This window comes from Chamaea fasciata, unplaced genomic scaffold, assembly GCF_029207755.1.
Source record: "Chamaea fasciata isolate MVZ Bird 193981 ecotype frontalis unplaced genomic scaffold, bChaFas1.0.hap1 SCAF_2, whole genome shotgun sequence".
Taxonomy (NCBI): domain Eukaryota; kingdom Metazoa; phylum Chordata; class Aves; order Passeriformes; family Sylviidae; genus Chamaea; species Chamaea fasciata.
Window position 1 is genome coordinate 50,347,772 of NW_027094087.1, and position 15,858 is coordinate 50,363,629.

The 15,858-nt window shown below is 42.4% G+C and overlaps 1 protein-coding gene across 2 annotated transcripts in view; it reads right to left on the reverse strand.

Moving 5' to 3' along the window:
- The window catches only part of SMAD9 (SMAD family member 9), a 42,482-nt gene that overhangs the window by 8,813 nt on the left and 17,811 nt on the right, over positions 1 to 15,858 (reverse strand). The window contains exons 3-6 of one of the 2 annotated variants that reach the window (XM_066176023.1): positions 12,371 to 12,628; positions 9,458 to 9,568; positions 7,422 to 7,643; positions 3,155 to 3,411 (exon numbers count right to left, since the gene is read on the reverse strand). In XM_066176023.1, the coding sequence (XP_066032120.1) occupies positions 3,155 to 3,411; positions 7,422 to 7,643; positions 9,458 to 9,568; positions 12,371 to 12,628 (848 nt within the window). Of the gene's footprint in view, positions 1 to 3,154; positions 3,412 to 7,421; positions 7,644 to 9,430; positions 9,569 to 12,370; positions 12,629 to 15,858 lie in introns of both variants that reach the window. The other variant, XM_066176022.1, reaches the window with a different exon arrangement.

The window sequence follows — 15,858 nt, forward strand, 5'->3', positions numbered from 1 at the left end:
CCAAAACTTCAGAGTGCTGAGCAGCTCAGAAAACTGAGGCTGCCACAGCAGCCACTTCTTTAGACGACAGATGCAAAATTAGGATCAGCACTAAAATGAGATGTCACCATAAGTGTTCTGGATAAAATCCATGCTAATTAATGAAGAAAAAGGGAAAGAAAGCAGAAGAGTAAGATATGGACCCACCAAAGCCCAAAGAGCTCTTTCAATCAGGCAGCATTTTTCTGAACTGCAGAGCATATATCAGACTAGAAAGAGCCTGCATTCATGGAACCTCAGACTGATGTTCTGTAAATGTGCCCATAAAATGCCAGCACAGTCAGACTTCTGAGATGGTGAGGTCACAAGTACTGAACTGCAGTGAAGATACACAGCCAGGAGAGCAAGTGCCAGAGGAGCTGGCACACCTTGTTGGCAGGCAGGACAGAAAATCCAGAGGAACAGCAATTACAGGAGCACAATGTGCCAGATTTGGGGCAGCCTGGCAGGCGACTGGCCATCTCCCTCTGCTGGCAACTCCCAAACACTCCCAGTGATGCTGTCTCTGGCTAGAGCAGCCCCAGGCGAAATGCCAGGTGGGCAAGGACCCCGTTGCTCCCTGTATATCACCCTTGGGTTGCAGGCAGCCTCCTTCACCCCAGGACTGAGAGGAGCCCAGAGCTGGAGTTCTCTTAATGAGGGAATAAAGTGAGTACAACTTTCAAAGCTGCAGTGGTGTTTTCTACAGATGGTGGGAAGAGGATACTGCTACCCCCATGGGTCCTGCTGCTCCTGCTAACACTTCCCATCTCCTGTGGGAAACAGCTCTCTCCAGCCTGGCCTCCATGTTCCAGAGCACTGAATTTCAAGTCTGGGTGTTCCCCTTAACCCCAAGACTCGGGGAAATATGGGAGGGATTGTGCTGGGTTCAGACCTTGGCTTGAAACTCTTCATCTCTTCCCTTTATGGTTCAGCTGCCTTAGCTGTGGAGAGGTGGCAAGAGCCGTCCCGCTTTGGTTATCAGCAGTGCTTGGTGGATGGAGGCTGTTCTCACTGAGGATACACCCACATCTGAGCTCCTCTCAGCTGCTCTGTGGGCACACCGAGGGCATCAGAGGGGACAAGACCTTCACCTTCCTCTGTCCCATGCCCTACATCCAGAAGATGGCACAGTCTTGGCAAGTTTCTCATTCTTGGTCCCTACCCATCCCTGCCTCCCAGCTGGTAGCTCAGGCATTGATGGGGGCAGAGGCAGGGTGTCCATCCCTTTGGGCTGTACATGACCAGCAGTATCTGGACACGAGTCAGCGGAGAAGCCACAGCACTGCCCTGCACACGAGGGCTCTCTTGGACTGTGGCTCTGGCAGACTACAGGCCACTTCAGGCACTGCATCTACAACACCAGGGTCACTCCTGGCACCAGACTGAACACAGGAGGGCTCACTCCTTGAAAGGAAAATATTTTGGGAAGACTGAATACAGGAAAGCATATTTGCAGGCCAGGAAGAAAGAGCCTAGATGAGATTTGCATAGTAATTTTCCAGGCGCCATGGGAAAGAGTTCAAAATAACTTCTTGCACTGGTCTTCTGGTGCCTGAGGCACAATAATACCTGCTATTATTTCAACAAAGCAAGGTGATAATATGGCAGCAGCATTATATAGTGCATCAACACCACCATTTCTGCTGCCATTCTGGGCATGGAGGCAGATAGCACATCAAAGAGCTTGCCCCTGAATCGCTGAGATAATGAAAATATTGCATAACTGGCTACACTGCCTTTACAAACAACATGCCCATTCATGTCTTCCATTAAAGAAAATGCTGTTTGTTGGGTTTCTTGCTTTCTTTTTTTTGGCCTAATGCTTGTATGTGAACAAATTATCAGTTCCCTCCCAAGAACAAAGCAACACCATGGGCATGGAGATTTGGCTTGGACTCTTGGGAGAGGTTACAGGGCACTCTTAATAATCTTGAAGACTTAAGAAGATGGGTCCTCAAGGATGGCTAGAAAAAGTTAGACCAGAAAGATATGTAAGACTCAACTTATTGGCCCTGTAGAACTTAAGAAAACTGGACTCCAGCCTCAAGCACTTTTTGGTACCTTAGATGTGAATTAAATCATCTCAGTTCAGTCATTTGTATATAAACAAATCTGCATGACAAAGGAACACACTCAAACCATTTTTATGGTACATAGCAGGACCACAGGCTTCTAATGGTGCAACTGCTCTAGTTTGCAGGCTGAATATTGCTGCCAGGTCTCCCCAGCAGCACTATCTAGCATCATCTGGAAACTATCTGGAAACACTTGCCATTCTTTGGGGGTTAGATGCTACAACAGGCATGTAAATAAATCCAAAGTGCTTAAAGGAGTTGAGAGATCTTGTTCTGGTGAGAAGGCCATTCAGAAAGTCCCACAGAGATTGATAGATTTCCCACAGAGCAGTCAGACTGTGAAATTCAGATATGAAGGACATCAGAACAGTAATGGCTTTGGTGGCCTCCTGTCTCTTCCAAATAACAGGGGGAAGGTCAAATGTTCTTTTGGGTTTTCTGTTCTGCTTTCAAGAAGCCATTCTGGTTGTGTGGCTGGCCAGAGTGAATGTTATCAGAAAGTAAGACAATATTTGTCAGGGATCAGGCAGATGGCAAACAACAACAATTCTCTGCAAGCTCAGTGAGGGATGAAATAGGACCCAGTGTTTCTTGATTGAGACAATATATACCAGTCTATGGTACTGGTGAGACTGTAAATTAGCCAAAATACATAAGGACATTATTTTCTGATCAATGGCTTTATCAAGGTCTACTGAAAACCAGTAACAATAGGAGAGAACACAACTGCCTAAGATATGTGCTACAACATTTATGTGTGGCTAAGCCCTTTTGAGTTGAGCTTTTTGAACAATCAGTGAAGGAACACCACTGTGCATTCTCTACTTTCCACAAAGAGCCTATGGAATACATGAATTTTGTAATCTAAGAGATTTTCAGGTTGACCACAAAAGCTATTGATTTTGAGCACCTCTAAGTTTAAGGCAATACTGGAAAACAGGCAGTATGAATTGCTATTCGAAAGTTGAGTATCTACATCCTCCCTTGGAATGGATTTGATGGGATCTAGTTTAGCACCAAAGCTAGTAAGGATGCAAGAGAGAGCAAAGACTCCTTACTTTAACGAAGCTCATTCGAATAGTACACATCTTGGTCAGCTCATACACCACTTCGAAACCATGATTGACTGACTGAGCAAGCAGCTGGGCAAAGAGCTGGTTGTTGAAGATCTTGAGGCTGCAGCCACTGGGGATCTTGCACACTGTGGCTGGGTGGAAACCATGCTGGTAGTTACAGTTGCGACTTTGCACAAAAATACTGCTGTCACTGACACATTCAGCATAAACCTCCCCACCGACGTAGTAAAGATGAACACCTTGAGAAAACAAACATAACATGTATTATTTATCCATTGCTCACAACACACTTTATGCCAGTAATTAATTTTTTTGCTGGTTTGGGCATACAAGCCCAGGATCCTTCCAGGATCTCTGGTTCTCAGTGCAGGTTGCTTTACTTTTACCCAACAGCGTAGTACTTAATGACAAAATGCAAATACATAAACATCAAACACATGCCAGCCATATCCTAAATATCAATCAAAACTATCCTAGAACTGAAAAATCACTATTGCATTACACAGCTAAATGTATTTTTGCTGTTAAGCAAATGTGCACTGACCAAGACCCACTTCACTGCATGCTGTTGCTTTACTACAGGATCCTACTGTCATACATTTAAAACACAGCATGGTGTGTACTTAAAATAGCTTTTCTGTATTTTGCTTTATCTGCCACATCAGAACCATGTATTTGCATTTACATGATGTTATTTACTCATCAGATCCTGTTCCAAGTGACCTTTAGCAAGAAAATGACTGATTTTCTTCCAAACTTTTCAGTGCCCAAGTGACTTACCAATACTAACTCAAATTTTGACTGTGACTTGAGGAAATGAAGGTGGAAGCACTTCTATCCCTTCAAAGACCACCAAGGATATTTGCTTGCATGAAAACATACCTGAATTGGTGGGAAAATTTATCTTAGCCTAATTCAGCAACCTTGAAGTTGGTGATCATCTGTAAGATGATAACTGTGTAGATGCCTTCTCTAGCTAGTAGATGGAGAGAGGCACTGTGATCAGATGATTCACTCCATTTGCTACAGAGTGCAGGCTCAGAGCCAGCTTCAAGTCCTGGAAGTCTGTGCAGGTGCTGAAAAGGCTCTCCCATTCCCTGCCCCTGCTGGCACACCTGCTTTCATGCTGGCAGCAACAGCTGAGGATTGGGCTGCTGTCCAGGCTGAGGAAGTGAACCAGATAATAAATTTAAACAAACCAAGATTTATTTTCACTGAGATCTTGTGAGATCTTCATCAGTGCAAGTGTGGCAATGGGGACCCTGACTACTTGAACGTGAGCATGAAGCCACAACCTGAAGGGGGCCAAGTCATTCTGTGAAAATGCCCAGACAGCCACCCTTCCCATGGCTAGATTAGGGGAAATTAACCTGTCCCATGGCCAAGAGAGGTGGAAGAACTCAGTTCTTTGTTCTTGTAAAAACTGCCACTAAATAAAAATAAAATCCTCCTCTCTAATGCTAGGTATGCCCTTCAAACACACACAAAAAGCTACTGGTAACTGTGCTTTGATAATGCTGCTGTAATTAGCTTTATTCCTTGTGTCTTTCACACAAACAAAGACTGGCTATATATTCCCAGTCTGTTCATCATTCTGCAGCCATAACAACAAGGGGCAGCAGCACATCCTTAGGACAAAACCAGCCACTAAACGAAGTGGGAATAGCACAGGGGAAAGCAGGTTGACTGGGAAAAGAATCTGGGAAAAATACACTCTCCCATAGTCTTCCAGGGTGACTCAGATGGGAACCTTAAAATCTGTCTTCAAGCCATCACTTGACTTCTGAGCACCCACAAGATCTGAAATGAGCTGCGAGTGGCAGGGGTGTGGCTCGGAGCACACCCTGGTACTGCAGGGGGAACAGCAGCCACAGGAAAGCATCAGCTCCAACTGCACCAGGCACTCTGGGGTGCTGCACACTGTGACTGCCACCACTTGATCTTCCTTCCCATGGAAATGGATAAAAGGGAAGGACAGAAAGGATCTTGATGGAGTCCCATATAGCTATCTGAAATAATCAGATGAAGTGAGAACAGAGGGTAGGGAGAGAAGAATAAGGACGTAAACGTGCACCACATTTCAAATCTTCAGGTGTAGCTACTGATTTAGGGTCACCACAGGGGATGCTAAGGTGAAAAATTTTAAAGCCTGGGTTTTCAAAGAATATTAAGTAACCCATTTCCTGAAAAAAATGAATGCTTTCAAAGGCATTGCCCAAACATTGCACTACAATAACAAAAACATCAATGTCACTTCTGAAAGCAGAGGTTACAAATTGTGGGTTTTTTTCTTGTGAAAATTTTAAAAGCAATAAATACAACACTAATAAGTGTGTATTCCTATTATTCTAGTATTCATTCACCAGAGAAAAGCACCCTAAAGGAAACCAAGCAGCTAAATACAGATTTGTAGAAGATCAAGTCAAAGGTCCATATGTTTTGGTGGTATTTCATTACTCCCTGCAGAAACTGAAAATTCAGCAGTCTCCAAGCATCCACATCTTTTTGACACTGATCAAAAGTTCCTTTTTTGTCCTTGAAGTCTGACTGCTGAAACAGGTCCAATTGCTCGTAGATGTTGCATTGTGTTCTGGATTGTTTTTATCTTTGATGTGGTATTTCCAGGAAATGGTTTAACGCTGATACACTAGATGACAATTCAATCACATATCCTCATCCTACTGAGGTAATCTTGTTTACTAACTCTTTTTTCTCCAGGGTTAACGTGAAACAATTGTATCCATTTCAGCAGCTTTCATCTGTCCACCATGCCTTTGAACTATACCCTTCTGGAGCTGCTCTGTGCTCTTCTGCAGGCCTGCACTGGTGCCACTTATATTCCACTTCTATATGGTTTTTTAGGATTTGCATAAACAGGGAAGAGCAGTAATATTAAGCATCTAATATTTAAATGGATGAAGATCATTAGCATTTACCTAACTTTATTTCTGTCTGTTCTGTCTCTTTGTCTTTTGGGCCAGAAAGTCACAGGCTGTAACATCACCGAATGACAGCTGGGATCTTTTGTCATTCTTCTTTTAGGACCAGGCTCAGCTTTGATCTACATCCCTCTGACAGTTTACACTGATAGGCTGTAAAGCTCTGCTTTATTTTCTAAGTTACAACTAGATGTACAACACATTTGGACACTGCACAATGAACCACTATGGCACACATTTGTAGCATCTGCAACATAAGCGTTTTCCATTCCAGGGAAAAGTGCAAGACCTTAGCACAACATTGCCTGCTCCAGCCCTCAGGTTCACTGCTCTTTGCAAAAACTGCTCAGAGCTTCTTCCTATTCAGTCATTCAACACTAGACTATCAAGAGCCAATTAAAATATTGCTCTAGGCCTGGGAAATGAGGTGAGGTTGACAAGATAATAGGAGTGGAACAATTAGAGTTAATTAGCCCAGTGGGAAATGCATTCCCAGGCAGCTACTGGTGAGAGGTTGGGTTGGCAAGATAATGAGTCTAGACTGGATATACCAGAACAGGCAGAACTTCATCTGCATGGAGAAGTGGCTGGCACAGGGCTTCTGACTCACCACCACAAACAACAGTAAGTTCTGGGAGAACATCAAACTCTACACAGCCCTGGGGAGTGTGTGTGGCCATGCGTGTCCAGGTGTGGTCTCCCCATACTTGGCACCAGCAGCATGTCACACTGCATGCTGAGGGCATCTGTACACCAGAGCTGGAGCATACAGTGCTGCACCAGCAACCACTGGTGGGAGAATAATGACCTTACTTTTACTAGTGAAAAGCTGACAAAGCAGAGAATCAGACTGGCGGGGGGCAGGGGGAAGCTACAAACACAGTTCTACCAGAGTTCTTCAGCTAAATAACTACTAAGTGTTTCATCCATCTCCCTTTGTTATTTGGTGGGAGGAGAAGAAGCCCTGAGGCACCAGCAATTATCCTTTTAGTGGCATTTCAATGGCAATATTCCCAGTTGCCAGAAGCTCTAATAAATAAAATGAAAATACATACTGCTAAATTAGAACATACAACTATAAACAACATTTTTCTCTTTGCTGGCCAAGTAAATAGCCTTTGTGAGGAGTTACTCTGCTGATTGTTATCCAGTCAGAAAAGAATCCTCTGCTTTTCTTCTATTTCAGAAGTAATGTAAGAGGTTTGATTTTAAGGCAGTCACATCTGATGAATCAGCTAGGTTTGTTAATGCAATGCATGGATCTTCTGAGCTCTGTATATTATTCCTGAGGAAAGGGGACTTCCTCTTACCTTTTCCTATGTGTCTCCTGGTGTTTTCTATAGTAGAATTGCGGTTTACATTTGAGAGCAGACCCAGGCAGAACCTGTTTTTGTTATTTGAAGGATCTGTAAATCCATCTATAAGGATACTTCGAGAGGAGGCCTGGAAAGTCTCCCCTACCCGGTTGTTGAGTTCATAGTAGGCAACTGAGCACCAGTGTTGGGGTTCCTCATAACAAACAGGCCGAAAGTCTGTAGGAAATAAAGTTAAGCAGTTGCTCAGGTTACAGCAATATTTTTTAAACAATCTTTCTCTGTTTTCTTCCATTCTCTCCCACTCTCAGCCCACCATCTCTTCATTTAAACAGTCACTTGTGTCACACTTTATCCCAACAGCAGCTTCCACTGCTTCTTGATTTTATGACTGAAGTCCCAAACATGCAAAAGGTTAGTACACCAGCTTAACTCTAAGCCTCTGAAGAGCCCCACTTCTTCTTAAAAGTGGAAACTCCACTGCATTAAATCAGCCGCACTGACATTCCTCACTGAACTGAGGTCCAAACCATACACTGAAAATAGTAAGGGATACATCTGCTCTGCACACCAGCAGGAGATAGGGATGACAGATGAGCTCAAAGCAAGTCAAAACTGAGCCAAGTTTTTGGTATTAGGCCTTCAGCCTAATACCAAACTCAGTAGTTCAGAGGTAATAAATCACTCCAATTTTTGCATGCTTTCAGGCTTTCCGCCTGCATGTGAGACTGTAAGCAGAAATGTCAGCAAGGTCATTTCTTTTGGATCTAACCCTGCCCAGGTTTTCTAAGTCAGAGACAGAGAAAGACTCAAAAATGTAACAGAATATCTGAGCCTCACTTGTCCCACAGGAATTAGTAGGAAACTTTATCCTGCCTGCTCACCACAAGCATGTGAGCCTGCCTGCCCCCAGAGCACCTCTGTGTATAACCTCTAATAAACTTCCAACTAATATTCACTAAGATTAGTGATCAGAGATGGTAGGCTGTGATAAAGAGATTAAACTAGCTTGACAATTTATTTAAAAGTATTGGTGTCTGATAACTTGTTATTATCTGGCCATTCTGTGTCCCCATCCATAATTAGCACTATCCCTTCACATTCCTTCTGCTCCAGTTCCATGCTACATACACACTCCTCACTGTTTCAGAAGGCTGGCAATATTTTTTTAATGTGCATGTGTGTGCAGTGTTCAGTCCTCATTCTAGAAATGACATTTCTTTAGGAAAACAATATGATGGACTAGAAGAACAACGGTGATTTTTCCTTTGCAGTAACAGGAAGCCAAAGCAAAAGACAGGAGAGGAACTCCATTTCCCTTCCTACTCTGCAGCAATGGCCTCTGAATGTTGGGGGCATCAGTACTAGCCAGAACTAGCCCAAAAGTAGCAGAAGCCGTGTTGGAGAAGTCATCAAGTTGCTTTGAGGGATGCAAGCAGGATCCCTGACCTTTCTTTGACCATTAATGCCTCTCCCACTAAAGAATTCTTATAAGACAACAAAGACTTTGGTCTTCTGTCAAAATATCTTTGTACTCCACTAGATCATTCCTTTTTCTTTCTAGCCAGCCAGTAACGTAACATTAATACAAAGATGGCAGTAAAAAGGTCCCTATCATAAGGCTTTAAAGTACTTGAAACCTAGAGCTGAAGGTGATAAAGAAATGAGTTCTGATATTGATAGTGCTTTTTGTGTTATATTGCCCCACCATCCTTGATTTGATATGTTTATCTTTACAATGTAGATAACAGTGTTTGATTTCATTAACAGCTTTTTAACTGTAATAGTCCATGGATGCAAATAAGGCTTAAACTCTGTGACTTTGCACATAATTCATGGAAATATTACATCAACCTATCCTGACAGCTAATGGATGGGTCTAGCACACAGCCTTACTGCAAAACTGCCTGAAACTTATTATTACAGATTACTAAACTTCCTTGTACAAATAACAATTTTTTTTCATAACAGATTTTATTTAAAGAGTAGTACAAATGGTTATTTACTTTCAGCTTCTCCATCAGCAGATTTACCTCCATTGGGCAAAGACAACACTAGTTGACTTTCAGCTATTGCATCCATTGACCGTCCGTTGTGGATTCCTGGAGGTTCTCTTGCATGGTAGGGTGGAGGTGGAGTTTCCACTACAGAAAGAAAGAAAAAAGAAAGGAGAATGAAAGGAAGAAAGACACCTAAGTCAATATGTTGATAAATTCCTTCTGGTTTTTTTGCTGGTGAATATTTTATTACTTCAGCACTGTTTGGCGTGAGAAGACTGGAAAAAGCACAAATCTGAATCTGAGCTCCCTTCAGTCTCTAGATTAAGGCCACTGCATGTTCAGCAAAGATGGGAAGCAAAAACTGTCATGTTGGACATGCCGCACCTGAGAGAGGGATGGGTCACAACAGTGCCTCTGGCCTAGACCTATGTAAAAACCTTGTTATCTGTTAACAACAGTTGTTACCCTAAAAAATTAATGCAGTTTCATCCATTATTTCCAGAATTTTCTCTTTAATTTAAAACTTGAGGGGGATGATTTAAGAGCAGAAGCTAACTTTATTCAGTCTTCTGGGAGAAAGCTCTCTTTCTTCATAATCTGTAAAAAAAGCCTATGGAAAGCTATAGAAATCAGACTTGGCAAAACTCCCTCCAGACTTGTTCTTTTTTCCTCTGTCCTACAAGGGAAGTTTGTCACTCTCCCATCAAAGAGCAAGAGATGTCATAAAAATTTTGGGAGGAAAAGTATCAAGTCACAACTGCTCAGCTCCTGATTTGTTTAATTTACAGCAACATGAGCTAGAAAACAGAAGATATCTCTATAGTGGGGATTTTCCAGAAAGGCTAAAGGCTTTAGAAAACCAACTTTAAAAGGACTTAATTTTCATATTATAAAATGTCAACATTAAGTGCGTAAGAACTAAAAGTGTGTAGCTTTGTCTCACTTGAACAGAAACTCAATGGGCTTATATGCAAATTACAGCCATGTACATGCTTGCAGTACCAAAGGCCTTTTTAAGAAGGGTTTAACTTCGTTCCAGACTGAAATTCCCTCTTGTATTTGGGGTCTCTTGGCTGGCCCTCAAAATGGAAAAACTTGACCTGGAGTGAGTAACTGTGAACTGTCTCATGCGACAACCACTGAATCTTCCATGTTATTCTAATCTATTAAAGCACTGCTCAGGACCTAGGAATTTCATACACTATATGATATTTCTAACACTTAGACAACATAACCCTCCAACAAAAAATAGTAAAACAAAATCAAGAAATAGTGGAAGAGAAAATAAGTTATAGAAAGGAATACAATCACAGAATCACGTGGTTATATGGGTATTTTTAATGTCTGCTCCTAAAGTAGTCATATTTAGGTCTCCTTATACCCACTAAAGAAAAATAGGAACCTGCAGACACAGTGTATATACAAGAAGACATATACAAGGAGGACATATACAAGAAGATGCAATGACTCTTATTCTAGGAGTGTCTGATTTCCTCCACTGATTACAGGGAGAGTATAGTAAATCCCATGAGATGCAGAAACCTGAATTGTTGACATCTATATTGGCTCACAGCAATCCCTCTCAAGGTTCTCGATGTGACTCCAGTTTGCTTTAGATAGCCTTCCATCCCTGATGGTTACACAGGCAAATTATGCTTATCAGTATGCCATGTGCTGTAATATACTGAAGCTCAGGTTGAGCCACTTCCATTATTAAGTAGCTTTGCAAGGTCCCAAGTTCAGTTAAATGCATGAGTCAGAGTCATTACACAGCTGGAATGGGCCTGATTTACCTGTCAGGACCAGCTCCACTGAATCCAGCTTAGTTACACAGAGGTGAAAGAAAAATATTAGAGAAGACAAACAAATCTTACTACTTGATGAAATGTTTCAGTGTTGCTAAATATGATTTTATCAGAAATACATATCTAGAGAAGAAATGAATGAAGGCACATTCAATGAATGAAGAGGGAAGGAAAAACATCCCACTGTGTTGAAAGTATTCAGCTTAAAAGGAAGTTCAAATGCTACAAACACCTTATAAAATAAACATCTTTCTCGCACTTAAAATGAAATAGGTAAAATGAAATAGGCATATCATTAAGGACATGAATTTAAATGCTTCATAGTTGAGACACTAAAATCTTAAATTACAAGATTCTGACCTGAATTCATCTTTATGAAAAAGCTGACATAACTGAAACTATTTGAAAGTTAAAATGCTGAAGTGAATCTGAACCATGTTTTGATATTAAAACTAGCTCTTAGCTGTGTTGCATTAACAGCAAAAGCACAGTTAAATTTTCAGGTAACTAGAGCTGTACTAAGTCAGGAGTTCACAACACAAACAATCTGAGGGACATAAGCCCGCTAATCTCAGAACTGTGGAACATGTTTCAAAGTCATAGGAATTTGCCTGGTAACTTTTCCATGTGTTGGCCCAGATTGTTAAACAATTTAACTTTCTGAAATTTATACAGTCAACGGGACTGCCATAAACTTAAAAAAATTTCTGCACACCAATTTCCCCATTTTATCCTGTCTCTTGATGGAGTTTCTAAAGATTCCTACTCTGACCATCCAAGGTCCCTAACTTGGGTCTTGCAAGTGCTCTTTTCTATGAATTGTACCAGAAGTTTGGATGGGCAGCTTTGGACAGAAGGTTGCCTGGCACACCTGCTTCTCTCCTCAGTTTTCCTCCCACAGTAATCATGGCATCTCACCCAGGCACTTCTAGGAGCAGGATGACTACAGTTCTCAATCTCTTGAGCATCTGTCAGAAGCACTGAGACACAATATACAAAAGACAGTCACAAGAAATCACATTCCATACAACAGTTCAATCTACAGCTACAATCTAGGGGGAGCACAGAATTGTCACCTGACCCCAGCCCCTGGCAAGACCCTCAAATGCCTCAGTCAGGGTGTCCCGAAGCTCATTCTTACCCGTGAGCTGATAGGGACTTCCTGGTCCAGAAGAGCTTTCTGGTGAGTTGGGGTAGCTGATGCTGTTAGGTGACTGGGAGAACATGTGGCTGGGGGATGAAGGAAAAGGGGTGCATGGAGGATGCTGGAAAGAATCCGGATAAGTGGCATTGTGAGGCATCAGTGGCTCACTGTGCAGAGAAGTGTTTCGAAACTTGGCAAGGAGGCTGAGGTGAGGGTTAAACTCGCTGTGTCTTGGAACGAGTACAGGAGGTAGGACTGAAAACAAATCAACAGAAAAAAATGGTTAAAGCTCTATTCTTGAAAGTATATGTCGTTGTAAGTTAAAAAGAGGCATATTCCATGCTGCTCAAATATTGCTGTCTGCATACAAGTCATTGAAGAGTAACAAACCTTTCCAAACCCAAGAATCAAAAGCTGAATTCTTGGACGTTTTTCTCCAGATCTGCAGCCAGTTACAGCAGTTCCACGTGCAAAATAAGGAATCTTGGCTTGAGCAAGGTACCATAAAACTCACAGATATGGCACGCAGAAATTCAGGTGGCACGTCTCTCCCTTTCAAAATTACCTATTTCTTCCTTCTTCAGAAACTGAACACATCAGGAGTTTTCTAAATATTATCACCAGGGTGTGCCAAATTCACAGCCAAGTTTAATAACAATTAGTAGTGCTCTGCAATACACTACATATTCTACTACCAGCATGTTACAGATGGACAAAAGGAAGTACAGACATGAAGTCAGACACCAGATCTAAAACGTTGTCAGGTACTTGAAAATGCTGCCAGACAGACAGTGGGATCTTTAAAAGGAAATGTAAATGGCAATTCAAAGATTGCAGCAATATCAATTTAGCTCTTGCAATATAGTTAGAAAAGATCTAGCATAAGAAGGCATATGTCAATGGCTGGTATTTAGGACATGAAAAATGCAGGTCAGAAAACTGAAATCCAAATTAACCCATTTAAAAATTAGTCTAGTAGAAGCTACTGCTTATCTACAAGCTCTCTTCACTTTCATCTGACGCTGTCAGCACTGTTAACAGCATTGCTCCTTTGAGAAACCCAAAGGTGATCCAAATTACTTTGGCTTTTGACATATGAGAAGCAGGAGCAGAATTAAGACTTGAAACACTGAAAATCCTGACTAGTGAAATACCTATGAAGATGCAGTCCTGAGGCTGGAACACAAGGAGGCTTGCTGAATAATTTTGAATAGGGAGTTCAACCTGAGGCTTTAACAGTGTCTTCCATAGCCCTTGGTGGGGAGAGCAGCACCTACAATGGGTGTAGGTGCAATTCCTGTACCCCAAGATTTCTCTATTAGTTGCTAGCTCATATAGTGCCTAATTATCTTCATTAAGGCTTTCAACACAGGTAGGGGGAATGAATTCCCGGTTTTTATTGTGCAGATCTAAAAGCCACCAAAGAAGATAAGGAGGCAGTTTGAGTTACTGTGAGAAGGATGAATTGTCCCAGCATAAGGGACAATTCAGCAGGCTTGCATTGACTGACCTAGTATCCAGAGTTCCTCTGGCCTAAAATCCAACAGCACATCATCTTCCAGTCTATCCTTACTAGTCTATGGAAACAAATAGCAATGTGCACTCTTGGTTTTAAAAGTTGATGGGATTATACAGTTTGAACGTGTTTTAACATATCACTTGGACCAAAAAGTTCCATCTAGGTAAGACAAATTCTTTTTAGGTTGGTTAGCTAACAACTTTTAATTACAGTAAACTCTCATTTATCCAGCTTAATGAAAGAGTGGAATAATTGCTATTGAATAAAGCAAATAATGTATAGATAATGCAAAACATGTGCATGAGAAGAAGCTGCAGGAACTCTGCTTAGAATGCACATCAGTCACTCAGAGAGCTGGGGCATTTACAGTGCCTGGTACCAACAATAGTTTTACAGCTTCTTGCTCGATGTAGCACCGTGCTGTAGTAGTGGTGGGGCTAAACAACATGTCTGCCCACCCACTGGAATATACCACTGGGAATTTGCTAGTCACCCATGACCTGAAGAATTGAGCCCTAAAACTATGCAAAAGATTGGGCTGATGGCAGAGAGTTCACTGCAGAAGTTATCTTCTCACCTGCCTGGAAACACAGGCACTGGGATACCTGTTAAGACACTCCACACACATGCTTCTCTGGCCCAAAGCATTGCTAACTAGCCTCTGGCCAGGACAATGATTGGTGCTCTGGAGACTCTTTCCTTCTGCCTCTCATATGCCCCTATTTGTGGCATGAAGAGTCTGCTGCCACTTTCTTAAGAAGTTTGGTAGAGAAGGTACTTCTGTTTCTTTACTGTTCTTTTAGCTTTAAACATCCAGGTAGGACTTACACAGGCAATACAAGTACTCACATCTGATAAGCACTGCCCAATCCCCTGTGGATCTCTTCACAGCCAGTGGAGAGGAATAAACTCTTTTACTGCTATATACTGGGACAAGACCAGCACCATCACTGTGGATGTGGTTTTGGTGAGCTGTATTCCTCCCATCCCATGCTCCTGTGAACAGCTCCAGGCTGTGAGCTCTTGCTGCTTTTGGAGTTTTCCTTTGCTGCTTCTGGAGTTTTCCTCAGCGGCTCCATGAAACTGGTATGATGCTTGTCAGATCTGCTATTGATCAGTCAGTTCTGACTGGCAGCCTTTGAAAATGAGGAGCTGGTGATCCCTTTGCACCCAGCAGAGGTGCTGAGCAAGGGACAGCTGTGTGCAGCAACGTTGCGCAGTGTTGAGAGGCTGACACCTCACTGTGGGTACCACAGCTAAGGGAACTGCCTCCTTCAGCCCTGTGAGAACTCAACTCCTTCTCTAAATGAAAGGTGAGAATCTGGATGTGTGCACAGCACTTGCCAGGTAAAGCCTTTGATTTGCCGTGAGTGAGTCAGCAGTAAGAATTTTCAAGCCTTGAACTCCTTTCCCGGCTCTGATCATGGCACTCTTAATTTCTGCTCTGCTGAACAGTTTTTGCCACCTCACTCACTCTTTCCATTGACTGTTCTGTGACTGCCTAGAGGGCTAAAGCTTCTGCGGTGGGGAGGCATTCAGAGATTTTCTTGTTTGTGGCTAAGAGTACCCCCCAGGGCCTCATTCTCCTTGTTGTTTTGGTAAGATGTCACTCTCCAAGGCTCAACCACTCTGAAGGAAGTGTGACCAGAGACATAAAACTCAGTAACTGAGTGTGTTTGGACCTGTCTGTCCTCATAAATTACCAGCATTTTCTCCACTCATTGGGGTCCTTTTCTTCCACCTGCTATTGTCCACCAAGAGCCAGAGGTGGATCCTTCCTTCTATGCACGCTGAAGTGTTGATGATCTTTGTTCAACGAAAGACAAACACTGCCATGTCCTAGTCCTGCCACTGCCTTTCATGCCTTTCTCCCATTCCCTTTAGCTTCAACAGTTGTTGCTGGGAACCTGGCTATGCCCAGAGCCTGTGGCTTCAGATGCTAGTAAGCAAATGTATCATTTTAATT